Source organism: Aptenodytes patagonicus, chromosome 2 (genome assembly GCF_965638725.1).
Source record: "Aptenodytes patagonicus chromosome 2, bAptPat1.pri.cur, whole genome shotgun sequence".
NCBI lineage: Eukaryota > Metazoa > Chordata > Aves > Sphenisciformes > Spheniscidae > Aptenodytes > Aptenodytes patagonicus.
The window spans coordinates 128,428,443-128,446,462 of NC_134950.1; the positions used below are offsets into that span (position 1 = coordinate 128,428,443).

At 38.7% G+C, this 18,020-nt stretch overlaps 1 protein-coding gene across 2 annotated transcripts in view; it reads left to right on the plus strand.

Moving 5' to 3' along the window:
* The window catches only part of TOP2B (DNA topoisomerase II beta), a 70,460-nt gene that overhangs the window by 33,442 nt on the left and 18,998 nt on the right, over positions 1 to 18,020 (plus strand). For both annotated transcript variants that reach the window (XM_076331162.1, XM_076331163.1), the window contains exons 11-20: positions 922 to 1,060; positions 5,295 to 5,452; positions 6,177 to 6,302; positions 7,156 to 7,266; positions 7,348 to 7,453; positions 7,628 to 7,737; positions 10,515 to 10,607; positions 10,701 to 10,815; positions 16,113 to 16,234; positions 17,076 to 17,224. In XM_076331162.1, coding sequence (XP_076187277.1) covers positions 922 to 1,060; positions 5,295 to 5,452; positions 6,177 to 6,302; positions 7,156 to 7,266; positions 7,348 to 7,453; positions 7,628 to 7,737; positions 10,515 to 10,607; positions 10,701 to 10,815; positions 16,113 to 16,234; positions 17,076 to 17,224 — 1,229 coding nt within the window. The remainder of the gene's footprint in view (positions 1 to 921; positions 1,061 to 5,294; positions 5,453 to 6,176; positions 6,303 to 7,155; positions 7,267 to 7,347; positions 7,454 to 7,627; positions 7,738 to 10,514; positions 10,608 to 10,700; positions 10,816 to 16,112; positions 16,235 to 17,075; positions 17,225 to 18,020) is intronic.

Here is an 18,020-nt window from a genome sequence, read left to right on the forward strand (position 1 = left end):
GTAGCATAACTGGAACTCCAGTAGTAAGGAGAATGGTGTCACTGCTAATACTCTTGGCATCAAAACTTAACTTATTGTATAGTGGTTTATTCTTCTAATTCTGTGTTACTGGTGACATTCTTATAGAACTTACAGGAAAAAATAACAAACACAATCTTGTATTAATTCTTCAGGTTTTGTTGTATATGTTTTATTTCTATCAGTAGGTTTGATTTACAGTTTTTTCTAATATTCCTAGAAGTGCGCATTGATCTCCAGAGGTGCTAAATGTGCAGCAGAATCTCTAACCAATGAGTGCTGTATTATGGAGGATAATGAAAAGCCAAAGCTCACAGTATTTTGCTCCACCTGTATTTTCTTTTGATATGAAACCAAACCTGAAGCAGTTTTAGTTTAGAAAATATGCTATATGTTATTTTTGCTGCAGATGTGTTTCTTAAAATGTTATCAGTTTCTCAAATGGTTGATATAGAGCCTTTTATTCTTAAATGCTTTGGGGTGTCTTTCAGCCGTTTTCAGTCATTTCCAAAGGAACTTTAAATGGTTATAAATATCCCATAAGGTTACTTTTTGCTGCCAAAGTCCTGGAAGCTTTAGGTGCTTAGTACCTAAAATGTCTCAGCACATCAACCACACAACATAAGACAACCTCTTATTAGGTCTCAGTCGTCTTTTTCTCCTTCTACCAATTATACAAGGGATGGAAAAGAAGTTGTGTGAGTGTTGTGTTTTGGTTTTGTGTGCATAAAATGCTAGACGGTAAGGTATGTGTTAATTCCTTGACCTTTTATATGTTGCAGTTTTTAAAATTTAGAGGGCTTTGAGAAACAGTGTTAGATCAGTGACTTAAAATTGAGAGATAAGAATCTGCTGTGTGAAGCTTTACTTTTCTCATCCACAATTCTGATCTGTTGCTTATAGGCCTCTAACTGTGGTATCATAGAGAGTATTTTGAATTGGGTCAAATTTAAGGCACAAACTCAGCTGAACAAAAAATGTTCATCGGTGAAACACAGTAAAATCAAGGGCATTCCGAAACTGGATGATGCTAATGATGCTGGTAAGAGCACTTATTTTTAATGTCTTTAATGTTTCATAGATTTTTCACAGACATCATCATTTTAAACCTGACTTTATTTCTCATCCTTATGTGTATTTTTTTAATAAAAAACTTTCTGGTTTTCTAAACTTTCTAGAGCTAGAATTAAAACATGATGGTGAGTTTGATGTTAGGAACACAGTCCTCTCTAGGGTAGAGAATTAATAATGCTGAACAAAAGCGGCAGTGAAGTTCCATATTGAAAGAGCACGTATTTTCTAATTGTGGTTTCCAGCTAAATAGTGTTACCAATATTCTATTTTGGAGGTGACTAGTCTTCTTGACCTTTCTAATATAAAAAGATCAGAATCTTTATAGGGTCACAAGCTATAGGAAGTAGATCACGTAGTGTGCAGACCTGAGGGAATGGTTCAAGAGACTTTTTTCATGAGATTTTAATTGCCATTAGGTTCCTGTCTGGGGATATAGGGCAAACTGGCAATCTCTGCTGGCTTGCTTCCTAGCACAGATAGGAATCAGGATTAGCTGGCAATCTTTGTGCCAATAGCAATGGGATGGGAGTTGTCCTTGAATTGTTTGAGGGGCACATATGACTAAAGAGCTTGAAATGTTGCCAGTCTATGTTAATGTTAGTTGATTTTTAATACATCCTTACATTAAGTGAAGATAGAGAAATTGCAATGAAGTAGGTGGGTGCGTTAAGTAGGTAAAAGCATGTAAGACTGGTAAAGACGCTTTTTCTTTTGAGCTCCAGTGTTCAAGTCAAAGATGACTTGATGAGATGATGAGTTCTGTTTAATTTTCCTCCCTTTCTTTTTGATTCCTTGGGCTGAGGTTATTAATTTTTTTTATTGAGCTTTCTTCAGTATTTTATTACTTTTCCAGTTATTCAGATGTTGTATTTTGCCTCAAAAGTTGATAATCATGTTTCCTTTAACTAGTGTTTTGCTTGTGGAATTTGTATTCCTTAGTCAGGTGCATGTTCCCGGTATTTTTCTTGCCTAGAAGATCATGCGCTTGGGGAAATGCTGTGTTTTTATGGATGTCAAGCCTAGTGCTCATAAATAACGTCATGAATGATTTTGGATACACTTTCTTCATAGTTTTTTTAGCTCTGCTTTGGAGACCAGGCTTCAAAGTCACTTCTTACTCAGTTTTTTTCACTGAGGGGAAGGAAGAACCTCTAACAGGGGAGCTAATAAAATATTACATTGCCTTTCACCCTGAAACTTCCTCAACTGAGAAGGCATGTAGAGACTCATTTGGGCTCAACACTGATGCTTAAAGTTTTGCATGGCTTGGATCCCTGTTACCCAGGTATTTCTCTGCTGCCTAGTTATTCTCACATGGGGAGCAGGAACTCTGCATCTCCCAAGGAGGCTTACCCAGGTATTGGTTTATTGAAGATCTGGAACATACTAGATTTCTCACATTGAAGGCATTGCACTTTCGGTGTTGACACACAGGAAGGCAGAGTTTCAGCATTCAGTTTCCAAATACAACGTGTATTGTCATATTCACACTAGGCCTGACTTTCTGAAGTGTTATATATACTGGCAGAGATGTTTTAAATTGGAGAATCACAAGTAATACATCTAGTAAAAAGTTCTTTAGTCCTTTCTTTTTAAAGACTGAAGGTACCATACAGATCATCTGTTTGCTCTTGAAAATCAATAGGAATTTTTTGTTCTTTTCGCGCAAGAACTAAGCTAATACTATAATCAGGATCTCTGACCTCGATAAGAAGCTGTTTTTATTGAGAAAGGGAAGGCAGAAGATTATACAGAAAAGTGACTCCTTTAGTGTGGCTGAGTGTGTGTTGGTTGCTCTGCTCTTGAGAACTTGTCTCAATGAACTTTAGTTGGTGACTGCATCTGACTGAAAGCTTGATATTTCTTAACATAAGGGGAAAAGTAAGTCCTGGTGCCATGGAAATTCTTTAATGAGTACATGGACAAAACATGGTAGAACTATCAATCTTTCTTTCTTTCTGTCTTTGGGATCTTAATAGAAAGGATTGGGGATTCTCAGGGTCAGATGAAGTAAGGACTGTACATGTTCTTTCTGTGTGTGAGAGGTGACGATCACTTCTAGGTCCAAAAAATTCAAGTCTTTGCTATATGAATGTTTGCTATGAATGTGCACATGACTAAGCATATCGTGAAGAGTTACACAGTTTAAAATAGTCTTTTCAAAAGAATTTCAGACCTCCCCATAAGCTGGAGAAAAGGTTTAACTGATGCGTGAAGATACAGTTTCAGGGAGATTGCTTCAGGACATGTCACACAGGTTATCTGTAATCTGGCAGCAAAATACAGTAGTCTTATTTGATGTAGTTATGTTTCAGGACAAATAAATATTTGTAAGGATCCCAGGAATTACACTTTCATAAGCACCCCAAATCAGATGAGGGAACAGGGTTGGCTTTGGTTTCTAATAGCAGGTGCCAGTAATTGTTGGACTGAAGTAGTCCAGTGCAGCTGGGGGAGAGTAGTGTCTGGCCACAGACCTCTCTGGCTTTAGTTCTTGTGGTTTTTAGATTTTATTTTTACTTCAAGAGTGAATTTGTAGCTGAGGTCCAGCATCCACAGGTTTCTTGGGTGCCAGGTACCACTAAATTTTTGAATCAATACTGGTTAATACTTAGGAATAGGAGAGAGATGTATCTGTACAGTGATGTACTTGCTGCAAATTTCCTCTCCCACTGAAAAGAATGAGGTACTGAGTCCTATACCTGGTCATTCTTGCTTTGTTGAGATCTTGATGAAGTATACATAGTTCTGTGGCTTGTTGGAGGAGAAGAGGTAGAAATGAAAGGAAAAATAAAGAACCAAGAGTAGAAGTATAGGATTGTAAGGGAATAGCTAGATTACTAAATCTCGTGAAGCATAAAAGTGTTCTTTGAACCTGCCAGTTCATGTAGTTTTCTCTTTGAGTTCTTTAGAGCTGTGTTCAGGAAAATAGCCGGCACATTGCGTTTCCATGAAATTAATTGCTAATGATTGCATCCATTCCAGAAGAAAGTGCACCTGGATGATATTCAGATGTGTTTTCTGCAGTTCACTTAGGGAAAAAAAAAAAAAGCTGTCATATATTCTAAAACAGCAGACTAGTATTTTTCTTGGTATTTGGATTCCACCTTGCTGATAGCATGGTAGCTATTGACACCTTTTGATACAGTGTGAATAGCTGCCTAATTTAGATTATATTAAGCCATATGTCTGATTCAGAAGACCAAAGATGTTGAATGTAAGTTCTGTGTAATAGGAAGTGTGGGATTGTTTTTACCTACCAGGTAAAGGCAAATCAAAGTACCTATTTTAAATACCAATATATTCAAAACTATCTTACTAACAGTAGGTGAGACTCAACCAGTTTTTTTGCAGTCTTTCCTACCACTTGGCCTTGATAAAATAACAAAACTGCTTAATGAGCATTTGCACCCTTGGAAAAGGGTGGGTTCCTTTTTTGAGCCTGCTTATTATTTAGAACATCTATTCAACTACTGCAGTTGGAATAAACAAAATGTAATTCTCATACCAGTTTTGAGCACACTGGACACACAGGCACTGAAATGCAGTGTGTCTTGTAGAATGAAAATTACACTATTAGTAAAGATTTTTTTCTTCTATTCGAGAAATTTCTGAGAATGTGTAATAAGTGCAAAAGTTGTGATCTTTTGAGCTTTTCTGTCAAGTTTTTCTTACAGTTGCCTGGCTTCAGCTGATGGACAATAAAAGAAAAAAAAAGAAACCCCCCAAAATGTAATTTAATAAATTACTTCTGAAAATATACTGTGAGGCAAGGGGAAATGCAGAATGGGAAACAACTCCTGTATATGACTCAGGCTTGCATAATGTATGTGTGTAAGAAATTTGCAGCTAGAAAAATGAAATGGTAAAGGTACAGAAGCAATCTGTCGTCTTTTTTTTTTTGTGCAGATGTGTGGGGACCATTACGTAAGATGTGCCACCATTGCATCCCATTTTGTCTATTTTGCTCTTTGTCCATAGCAATCCATAGCGTATTGCTAATGGCAAGGATACTCATTCTTGTTCTGTAGTTTTAGTGGTATGGAGGGCCATCCCTAAAAATAGAAATTCAGCCTATTTAAATTACCTGACGTAGAGTAGGAAGAATATTCATGACTGATTCAATTGTATTTCTATTATTTGAGTTTAAAAATTACGCTTTCTGGTTTTTTGCCTTGCTTCTACTTCTTCCTGGACTGCAGGTGGCAAACATTCCTTGGACTGCACATTAATATTAACAGAAGGAGACTCTGCCAAATCTTTAGCTGTGTCTGGCTTAGGTGTTATTGGTAGAGACAGATACGGAGTATTCCCACTCAGGGGTAAAATTCTCAATGTTCGAGAAGCTTCTCACAAACAGGTAAGTAGTCTTGTCATCTCCTTTTAGCTGACAAATGGATGTGTCCTGTTTATTTTTGATTTCTAGGGTTACATCTTCATATTTTAATTTTTATTTTTTCATGAAAATTTTGTGGCTGGGATTTCATAAAGTACCAGCTACTTTAAAGCCTGGGATAAGCCTGGAAATATTAAGTGTAGTAGTACAGTACTGGGATGATAAAGTTCATTTCTTCACAAGTGCGAGGAAATTCTGCTATGATTCATATTAACATTTTACATGAATACTTAAAAAACCTAAAATTTTATGTTCTCTCCATTGCCATGTGATTTTATTGACTCCCAGTGTAAGGCAGTAGCAGCAGCATTACCCCATCGCATTACTTCTGCTGCCCTCCATACTTTGTCTGTAGTAAGAGACGCGTTGCAGATGCCCACAGAAATAGTGGAAAGAGAAGGCAGCTTTGTGAGATGACTTTTTGTTACATGCACTTTTCTCCCTGCCTTCTGGGCCCAAAGTGCTCTGGCTGTAGAGGAGAAAAGGAGTGGTGCAGTCTTGAGAATTTGCATGTACAGAAGAAATATTTACAAGTGTGAAGGCTGCAAGGGGGCTGGGGATAAAAAGGTTATGAAGTTGAGGTAGGGGTGCATTGAAAAAGCAGCTATAAAGCCCACCTAAAAAAGATTGGGATATTTCTGAATTTCTGCTTTTTACGCTGACTGCAAAGATAATTTTTTTTATACAGATTATGGAAAATGCAGAAATCAACAACATAATCAAAATAGTTGGACTACAATACAAGAAAAGCTATGAGGATCCAGAATCTCTGAAAAGTTTGAGATACGGAAAAATTATGATCATGACAGATCAGGTTAGTCTGAAATTCACAAGTTTTAATATTCAGAGCTTCTTAAGATGTGTTTTGCTGCAATTTGGTAGGTTACGTTTTTGTGTGTTATAATCTGCCTCTGTGTTATGACAATATGGATGTATTCAGAGGGAATGCCTAATGTATGAGGTTTCTTTATGGGAATAATTTATCTGTATGTTGTTTTGGTTACTCCAAATGAACAATGGAACTTTGCTGCACAGCAGCAGAGACACCAAAGTAATAAAAACATGTATAAACAAGAATGCTTTTGATAACTTAAAAATATGTTGAAAGTAAGGACAAAAGGGAACAGTAGATGAGGTAGTAATGCTAGAAAGTCTCGGAGAGACAAGAATGTAGGCAATTATTTTTGGATAATCTCATGAAGTGTGTGTCTGTTGTTCAGATTTTAGAAGCCTAGGAATCCTATGCTTTGGATATTTGTGAAGCTTTGTTATTTCTTCCCCAGAGAGGTTGAACTATCAAGCATCTTAACACCAATGAGAACTGTGGGCCAGCCTTGGCTTTCTTCCACAAAGATTCAGTTCCATGGTGTCTGGGAGAGCTGTCTAGCTCTCGGAGAAAATATGCCACAGGCAAAGAAACCTTTGAGCTGCAACGGCGCACTTGGCTTGGAAGAGCTTATTATTAGCTCAGGCATAGTGCCATTCACAGGTGGCTATTTTATACCCAGGTCCAGTTTGGAATCTAAATTAAAACTAACTGTTCCCTTCTATGTTTTCTGTCAACAGACATTGTTTTGATGTATCCAGGCCAGTCAGTGGTTTTTTTGGTGGGTTTGGGGGATCTGATGTTTTATAAGACTGCCTCATGTTTTCATGTTCTGATTTAGGATCAGGATGGATCTCACATAAAAGGCTTGTTGATCAATTTTATTCATCACAATTGGCCATCACTGTTGAAACACGGTTTTCTTGAGGAATTCATCACTCCTATTGTAAAGGTATGGGTTCTATTAATGAGATTTTATTTATTGTTTACAGTGCAACTGAAAAGTTGACTGGTTTTTTTTTTTTTTTTAAAGGCAAGCAAAAATAAGCAAGAACTTTCATTTTATAGTATTCCTGAATTTGACGAGTGGAAGAAACATATGGAGAATCATAAAGCATGGAAGATAAAATACTACAAAGGTTTGTTTAAAAACAAATAAGTGAACCTCATGGATCTAAAAGTACATAATAAACGGGTGCTATGAAGTTTAATTTGTAGCTGTTTTCATGGTAATATCTTCTATAATGATTTTGGGGTAAAATAATAAAACTTTAAGTTTGAATATGGAGTAACTATTTCTTTTTATTGTACAGGTTTGGGTACCAGCACTGCTAAAGAAGCAAAAGAATATTTTGCTGATATGGAAAGACATCGGATCTTATTTCGATACGCTGGTCCTGAAGATGATGCTGCCATTACACTGGTAAGAACTTATAAAAGTACTTCTATATGATATGTTTTAGTTTCCATTGTTTACTGAAATGGCACATGAGGAAGTCCTAACGGGTTTGTTGGGGGTGGGGGTTTTTTGGTAGGTTTTTTTTTTGTTGGTTTGTTTTTTTTGAGTAACTGAAAAAATACTTTGGGGAGAGAAAAAAGCTTTTGGAAAACATTTTAAATTTTGGAATAAGAGCTTATCCACGCTACAAAATCAGCTCTACCTTCTGCTTAGTAGCTTTGATCAATTTTGTGTGGTATGGATATCAAGAAACATTACATTCAGACTCGCTTTTAAAGACGGAACATGCAAAGGAATATTCTGAGTAAGGCAACAGAGCCCAAAGAAATGATGTTTCACATCTACTTAGGGATCTGAATCTTGTTTCTGAGCAAATCAGATCAGATAAATTATTATTCATTGAAGATATATCAGTGTGGCATACGTGTATTCATGCATGTGTTCTACTTACTTGAATTTGAAATCTTTTAGATAGTTGTGTGCAGGAAATTACTTGTGTTTCAGAGAGCTTGTGGAAGGGCAAAGGATGGAGTGTCTGGAACAAAGCTGTTTTCTCAGGAAATGTTTCACCTTTTATCTATTTTGATTCGCTATTTTAATTGTAGGTGATATTTGAGAGAAAAAGGGGTAGGAGAGAAAAAATAAAAATGGGAAAATACCCATCTTAGAAGGAGAAAGTTGTTTTGTCTGTAACAACTTTTTACTTATACAGTGGATCTAGTAAAATGGTGTTTTTACTAACAGAAAGGTATAGTAGGTATCTATTCTGTTGAAGAAAAACAGCCTGATGTGTCAGAAGTTACTTGTACCACTCATTTTACTTCTGCCCAAGATGCTCTTAAATATAATCCATGGTTCCCCATCCCAGAGAAACGTGTTCGTCTAGATAAAAAAGGAGTCTGTGTATTTGCATGTACATTAAACCAATTGGTGGAGAGACCCTGAACTCCCTGATTAAAATTCTGAGCTCTATTTCTGCAAATAGACTTCCATATACAGGCTGATCTGAGGCCACATAACCTGTTAGGGCTGATCCTCACTGTTGTCTAAAATCTTATTCTGTCAATTCCGGATGAAACCAGTCATCTCTGTTACACTGGGAACAACTACTGACTAGTACTGAAGCTGTTAACAGAAGCTTCACTTATACTCCTACCCACATTTTCTCTGCTGATAGCTATAATCCCAGCCCCAAGTTTACCTCTCGGCATAGGTGGTGTAAGGTTATAGGCCCTACCACGCCTTGTGATAGCTGTAATCTAGGAAAACAAAAATTATTTCACATAGCAAATTCTTCAGCATCTGAAGAACTCTTGCTAGGAAATGAAGTCTTAGAATAGCAGTTTTAAGTGGAGAAAGAAAAAAAAAAACCCTTTTTATTCTATTCAAGAATAAATATTCGAGAGTAATTTTTATTCAAACTTTTTATTCTATTAATTCTATTTTTATTCTATTAAAATAGTTTTTATGCTGATCTAGCTCTTGGTCATTTGTCACTTCAGTGGTCTAGAAAAGGTATAGATACACTGAAAGGAGCCAAAAGAAAATTGTAAGAATTTAGTCACGTTTTTACAAAAGCCTAATCTTAAGCCTTCAGATGTCTGACATTGTGAACAAAGCTTGACAATTCACAAAGGAAGTCAATCTGATGCAAAACAGGGTGATATCACTTAGTCCCTTTCTCAGAGAGTAAGTTACTAAGGTTTACTATTTATTATGGAATACCATGGTCTCCAAGGAAATGAAACTACTCATTGAGCTCTTTTGGAGTGCTGCAGTTAGTCCTTTAAAAAGGATAGCACTGATGACTGTCGTCTTACGCAGAACAGTGGTTGACTCCATCAGGACACGATGGAGTCTCTAGAAGTTATTCCCTGAGAAAAAAAGGCAGTACTTCAACAACTCACAAAATTTCCCAAAGTAATTGAAATTTTGCGTAAACCACATATTCAGTTTTTATATATTCTTCTTTAAGTCTTGGTCTTCTGGAGAAGACACTCACTGGAGGGGAAATCTGTTTCTGTAACAGGACAAAGTCTTTCAGAACATTCCTGTGTCTTTTTGTAGTGATAAGTGGTTGCTTTAAAGTGACACCTTGTCATCATGAAGAGTAAGGCCCTCAGTCAGCTGGCCTAATTCTGGCTTAGTCTTTTCATGAAGTGTCAATTTTGTCAAGTTATCAATTTTCTTAAGAGGACTAGGGCCAACCACTCAGGAACAGCTACAAATTATCATCATTCTGTGGCTGACAGAGCAAACAGAGCATGGAAAGGACAAGAAGAGGGGGGACTTTTTTTTTTTTTTCTAATACCTTCAGCTAATTTTCTTGATGACAGCTGGTTATAGTTCAGTCTAAATGATGAACCCAACCTTAAAACTATTTGGGGAAAGATCCCAACACCTCTAAACTTGCGTATCAAAGGACAGCTCTGATGTGAAGAGAGGAATAAGAATGATAAGATTTGTCTAAATGTGTACAGATTTCGGGAAAGTAATACAAATTTAAATTATGATTAGTGAGATATCTGTCAGTTTGAAAAACCTTGTGCAACAATGTCCAAAAGGTCATGTGCTTGTACTGCTGCTTAAGTGTAAACATTAGTTATATGGATTATCTTGTCCAAATACGTATTATTGAATACTTGATCAGATAGTGCAGTACACTTAAAATTCTGACTAAAGTTACATACATACGCAGACATGTATATGCTGATAATTTAGTGTACTTGGAATCTTTTCAGGCCTTCAGTAAGAAGAAGATTGATGACCGAAAAGAGTGGTTAACAAACTTCATGGAGGACAGGCGACAGCGTCGGCTACATGGCCTTCCCGAGGTGAGTCCTAAATAGTAGTAATAAATCTTGTGGGTGAGATTTAATTGTAATGTAGTTTTTGTATTGAATGAATAATGTATGTGGTTTTTTCAGCAATTTTTATATGGTACAGCAACAAAACATTTGACTTACAATGACTTCATTAACAAGGAGTTGATCCTTTTCTCAAATTCAGACAACGAGAGATCCATTCCTTCCCTTGTTGATGGTAAGCTGATAATTCATTATGATTTGTTGAAACATTATTGTTGGTTTTTAAACCTGTGATTTGTATTGGAAATCAATGCATTCAAGTACAGAATATAAGAACTTTTATATTTTTGTTTATCATTCATATGCTAAGGAATTGCCATGTTTCTTCTGTGAGGAAGTTTAAGCTGTTGCTGTGCAGCCTTTTTACTTAACCAGACCTGTTCCCTAGACCATAAAAGTGCTTTGTTTCTAGTCAAACCATCAGAGAAAACAAGTCTTTTAAGTGCTTATAATAACTAAAATTCCAGTCAGCGGCTGAGTGCAGATCAAGATGCAAATGTTTTCTCCCTCCAGTCTTACACCACCAGCAGTGTTTTAGCGGTTACTGACTTTTCCTGTAATCTTGCTAGGGTTCTGTCAATCAGGTTTGCTAACTCTCCCCTTGCAATAGCATGAACATTAAAAGAAGCAGCTTACTACACTACAGCTTCATTAGTAAAACTGTCTGCAGTCAGCATGAGCAGCAATTTCTGCTTATATTATTGTCAGTATGCATATGCTTACTAAGATATGGAAAAAAGGCCTTGAGGTTTCATGGGGAGAAAAAGAAAAAGCCCATTTATCTCCACTTTCCAGTACATTTTTTTATAGTGGAGATGGTCAGCCTTCTTGACACTGCAGACCCATACCGAAATATTCATGCAGGAAGAGCTTTTTATTTTTCAGATGAGAAAGCGGGATAGTTCACAGGTGGGTAGGAGTAGTAGCTTCCTGGTAGGATGGATCTCCAGCTCTGCTGCAGAATGAGGCTGCATTAGGTATGCAGATACATCTCTAGGGAATCAAAGAATGTCAGTCTGTTTCAGCTTCTCCAGACTTACTTCCTCCCTGTCGTGGTTTAATTTCAGTCGGCAACTAAGCACCACGCAGCCGCTCGCTCACTCCCCCCCACCCCGGTGGGATGGGGGAGAGAATTGGAAGAGCACAAGTGAGAAAAACTCGTGGGTTGAGATAAAAACAGTTTAATAATTGAAATAAAATGATAATAATAATATGATAATAATAATAATACACAAAACAAGTGATGCACAGTACAATTGCTCACCACCCGCCGACCGATGCCCAGCCAGTCCCCGAGCAGCGGCCCCCCCGGCCAGCTTTCCCCAGTTTATGTACTGAGCATGACGTCACATGGTATGGAATGTCCCTTTGGCCAGTTTGGCTGTGCCCCCTCCCAGCTTCCTGTGCACCTCCAGCCTTCTCAGTCGGTAGAGCATGGGAAGCTGAAAAGTCCTTGGCTAGTGTAAGCATTACCTAGCAACAACTAAAACATCGGTGCGTTATCAACTTTGTTCTCATCCTAAATCCAAAACACTGTACCAGCTACTAGAAAGGAAATTAACTCTATCCCTGCCGAAACCAGGACACTCCCATAGTTGGGTATTTGGATTAACTGGTAGTCTCTATGCAAGCATTTCATAGTTTACTGCTCTGGAGGAAAATTCACTCTAGAGCTGCATGTTTCAAGAGGTCATTGTTCCTTATACTCTACCCTGACTGCTTTCTCAGAAACAGCAGAATGATTTTGCTGAAACTTAAAATAAAGAATGAACTTGCAGTAGATAACTCTTCATTTGAATTGAAGTTCTCCAAGGTTGTGTCTACAGAAGTGTAAGAAAATGAGAAGGGAACGTATTTATTTATACATTTGTGTAATATAATGTATGTATTTATAATATTATACATATTATATATAATCGCTATCAGTGTTACACATACAATATGAATAACACTATACATATATAGTATACACTATACATGTATAGTATGTATAGTATTATACATATAATATTTTACATATTATATATAATTGCTGTCAGTGTTTCTGCCAACTTTGGCTGTAATTCTGCATTCTGGGCATGAGTATGTGAACTGTTCAGCAGGTAGTACTCTAGCAATGGTTTTTGTTCTTCAGTATCATAAGGTGATATGTAACAGGTTAGTCTGGTGGCAAATCTCAGAAAAATGAAGAGGAAGAACATTTTGACTATCTTTTTACAATTACTAGTTACCAGTCTTACTTCTTGGTGATTCTCCTGTGTGAAGATAATCCTCTAAGTCTGTTACGTTCAACAGATCTTTGGTAGGAAAACATGGTGCAGGCCCATTGTAAAGGAAATCGGATGTTACATATTTAAATTAAATGGAGATTGGAGTCAGTGTCTTTTTTTTTCAATTTTTGCTCTTACATTTGACCCAGGTTAGTAATGGTAACACATAGCAATATTTTAGTGCATTTCAGAAATGTATGTGAATTAAAACACTGAATAGATCAATAAGCATGATCTAGAACTGGTTATCAGTTCTAGATAACATGCAGAAAAAATTATGCAATCCCTTCCACACAGATGTACTTAAAGTGTGCCTAAACAATAAAAATAAATCGGAAGATCAAAGAGGCTGGCTTCTTTCTTAAAACTTTAAAAGATCTGAAAGGGAGACAAATAACGTATCTTTTTGTTGAATTTTAATGAGTCTGAGAATTTCACACAAAAAGTAATAATTTGTATTACAAAATACATGTAAGCTACAGTTACATTTGTCACTGCTGAATTTGTGTTGATATTCTTAGGAAAAAGATTTTGCTGAGTAGACTGGAAAGAAACAACTCTTGACTTGTGGAAGTTGTACATTTAGGATAAAGTTGCTGTTTATTAGAATAATGTACTGTATGCTGCATAGTAATGATTGGTTGAAAGGGTTACATTTCCACTTTTCTGATAACTTTTTCTGTTTGGTAAAATATTTTTTTATTATTTTAAAAAGAACGGATATAGAATCATAGAATCATTGAGGTTGGAAAAGACCTCTAAGATCATCGAGTCCAACCATCGACCCAACACCACCACCCACTAAGCCATGTCCCTAAGCGCCTCATCTACATGTCTTTTAAATACCTCCAGGGATGGGGACTCAACCACTTCCCTGGGCAGCCTCTTCCAATGTTTAACCACTCTTTCAGTAAAGAAACTTTTCCTTACATCCAATCTAAACCTCCCCTGCCGCAACTTGAGGCCATTTCCTCTTGTCCTATTGCTAGTTACTTGGGAGAAGAGACCGACACCCACCTCGCTACAACCTCCTTTCAGGTAGTTGTAGAGAGCGATGAGGTCTCCCCTCAGCCTCCTTTTCTCCAGGCTAAACAGTCCCAGTTCCCTCAGCCGCTCCTCATCAGACTTGTTCTCCAGACCCCTCACCAGCCTCGTTGCCCTTCTCTGGACACGCTCCAGCACCTCGACGTCCTTCTTGTAGTGAGGGGCCCAAAACTGAACACAGTATTCGAGGTGCGGCCTCACCAGTGCCGAGTACAGGGGCACGATCACTTCCCTACTCCTGCTGGCCACACTATTTCTGATACAGGCCAGGATGCCATTGGCCTTCTTGGCCACCTGGGCACACTGCCGGCTCATGTTCAGCCGGCTGTCGACCAACACCCCCAGGTCCTTTTCCGCCAGGCAGCTTTCCAGCCACTCTTCCCCAAGCCTGTAGCGTTGCATGGGGTTGTTGTGGCCGAAGTGCAGGACCCGGCACTTGGCCTTGTTGAATCTCATGCAGTTGGCCTGGGCCCATCGATCCAGCCTGTCCAGGTCTCTCTGCAGAGCCTTCCTACCCTCGAGCAGATCAACACTCCCGCCCAACTTGGTGTCGTCTGCGAACTTACTGAGGGTGCACTCAATCCCCTCATCCAGATCATCAATAAAGATATTAAACAAGACCGGCCCCAAAACTGAGCCCTGGGGAACACCGCTTGTGACCGGCTGCCAACTGGATTTAACTCCATTCACCACAACTCTCTGGGCCCGGCCGTCCAGCCAGTTTTTTACCCAGCGCAGAGTACACCTGTCTAAGCCGTGAGCTGCCAGCTTCTCTAGGAGAATGCTGTGGGAGATGGTGTCAAAGGCCTTACTGAAGTCCAGGTAGACCACATCCACAGCCTTTCCCTCATCCACTAGGCGGGTCACCTGGTCATAGAAGGCGATCAGGTTGGTCAAGCAGGACCTGCCTCTCATGAATCCGTGCTGGCTGGGCCTGATCCCCTGGTTGTCCCGCTCATGCCTTGTGAGCACCCTCAAGATGAACCGCTCCATAATCTTCCCCGGCACCGAGGTCAGGCTGACAGGCCTGTAGTTCCCCGGATCCTCCTTCCGGCCCTTCTTGTAGATGGGCGTCACATTGGCAAGCCTCCAGTCTTCCGGGACCTCCCCCGTTAACCAGGACTGCTGATAAATGATGGAGAGCGGCTTGGCGAGCACCTCCGCCAGCTCCCTCAGCACTCTCGGGTGGATCCCATCCGGCCCCATAGACTTGTGAGTGTCCAGGTGGCGTAGCAGGTCATTGACTGCTTCCTCTTGGATTATGGGGGGTTCATCCTGCTCGCCATCCCTGTCTTCCAGCTCGGGGGGCTGAGTACCCTGAGGATAACTGGTCTGCCTGTTAAAGACTGAGGCAAAGAAGGCATTGAGTACCTCAGCCTTTTCCTCATCCTCAGTGACAATGTTCCCCCCCCGCATCCAATAAGGGATGGAGATTCTCCTTGGCTCTCTTCTTGTCATTAATATATTTGTAAAAGCTTTTTTTTTGTCTTTAACGACAGCGGCCAGATTGCGTTCTAGCTGGGCTTTTGCCTTTCTCATTTCTTCTCTGCATGACCTAACGAGATCCCTGTACTCTTCTTGAGTCGCCTGCCCCTTCTTCCACAAGCGGTAAACTCTCCTTTTTTTCCTGAGTCCCAGCAAGAGCTCCCCGTACAGCCAGGCTGGTCGTCTTCCCCGCCCGTTCTTCTTACGGCGTACAGGGACAGCCTGTTCCTGCGCCTTTAAGACTTCCTTCTTGAAGATCGTCCAGCCTTCCTGGACCCCTTTGCCCTTCAGGACCGTCTCCCAAGGGACTCTCTCAACCAGCGTCCTGAACAGGCCAAAGTCCGCCCTCCGGAAATCCATGGTTGCGGTTTTGCTGCCCCCCCTCCTTACTTCACCAAGAAGCGAGAATTTATCATTTCATGGTCGCTAAACCCAAGACGGCCTCTGACTACTACATCTCCCACCAGTCCTTCTCTGTTAGTAAACAGCAGGTCAAGCGAGGCACCTCCCCTATATTAATTTGTTATTTGGTTAATGTTACAGTGTGAATTTGTTTCCATTTAATGTTTAGGCTTCTTTTGAAGGATTAGAAATGATAATAAGGCAAAACAAGTTTATTACTTAAAAACATATGCTTGTGTGTGTGTTGAAAATGGGATATTCTTCTTAATAGGTTTAAAACCAGGGCAACGCAAAGTTTTATTCACTTGCTTTAAGAGAAATGATAAACGTGAAGTAAAGGTTGCTCAGCTGGCTGGTTCTGTTGCTGAAATGTCAGCTTATCACCATGGGGAGGTGAGTATGAAGGATGGTAAAGTTGTAAGGATTTTTAGCCTATATACACTATTAGGTAAATGTTTACTGTATTGAAATTACAAACCTATTGACTTAAGTCTACTAATCACAGATTTACTTCTAAAGAAAATTAACCAAACAGTATATAGCTTAGTAAGACAGCATATTTCCATTCTTTCCAAGTCTTTGTGCACAGTGGTATCCCAAATAGTTTGTGGGTTGTGGCGAAATAGTAGATAACTAATTACCTAGGTAACTTCTAGATTCTCAAATCATAGGAATATAGGAACTATGTACTAGGACAATTTTTGTCTTAAACGAGAAATAGAGTCTTTTAAGGTAAGAAGAGGAGATACTGTTCTTTGAAAACCTGATACAGTGTTGGAAGAAAGATTATTTCTATTTCCTATTTTGTTTATATTTGAAATATTAGCAAGAGTTGCCATATTAACAGTCTCTCTCCATCCCATCTTCCCTCCCTTTAAAAGCAATGAGTACTAGTTTGTGCCGTAGTAAGTGCGGTCAGTTTGTGCCCCTTTCATTCGTCCAGAGAAGTGCTTTAGAAAAAAATGAAGAAGCCCAGGGGTTTTCATAAGCATAGAATGTAAGGACACTTAAATCAGGAAGGCAATGTGGCTGTGGAAGAAGCAGCATTATGTTTTACCAGCAGCTCTTGTAATAGGTTTACAACATTCCTTTCTCAGGGAGACTACTTTTTTGAAACTGAATTCAGGTTAGTCACACAATTTTGGGGCATTAAAAATATATTTTTATATATTGGCTGATTAGGAAAGACTATCTCTTCTTATACTTATTACTATGAATACGTATTTTCTTGCAGCAAGCATTAATGATGACTGTTGTCAACTTGGCTCAGAACTTTGTTGGCAGTAACAACGTTAATCTGCTACAACCTATTGGTCAGTTTGGTACCAGGCTTCATGGTGGAAAGGATGCTGCCAGCCCTCGCTATATTTTCACCATGTTAAGGTAAACACAAATGTAAAGCTAAATGCATGCTTTTAAAAAGCCTTGTTATCAAACTAATCCTTTCACAACACTACAGGTTTTTTGTGGGAGAGGAATGGGGGAGGATTGGAATATTTTGACAGAAGCTCAAATTCCGCTTTACATCTATAAGTGTGTGTTTGCACGTGGATTTTTTTGCATGATTTTCCATGCATGGCAGTGTTTTGGGAATTGTAGCTTTTAAGGATTTGAACTTTGAATCATAAGGCTGAAGACTGAAAATGTAGATCACCCAGATTAGTTACTGATCTTAAATTGTGATTTCTTGCAGGAGTAGCTTTCAGTTTCCCTGTTCAATGTGAAATCTATTCAGTTTCACAATAGAAAGTGTATTGCTACCTGGTGATAAGTCCTGCAACGCAGCATAGACTTGAAACTTGAGACGGATTCTTTTCCTTTCAGATGGGTTTCTTCATGTCAGGCTAAATTACACATACATAATTAATAATGAAGATCTAATTTAATGATGCTGATTTTTCACAGCTAATACCTTGAAATTCAATTTGGTGTGCAGAGTGTTAGAATGTGTTCCTTAATGTAAATTATAGTATTATTATATGTTATGTTGCTTCATTTATTTCCTAATTTTTGTGATATTTTGCCTAAAATTTCTTGTAGTTTCTTCTTTTCCTCTAATTGTAAGCTTTATACGTAAGAATCAGGTTTTATTCCCTTTCTCATATATGTTCTTTCTGTAGCAACCTAGTTTTGTACATTTTCCTTTTTGCATGAGGTGCTGGAAATCGTATTCACCCAG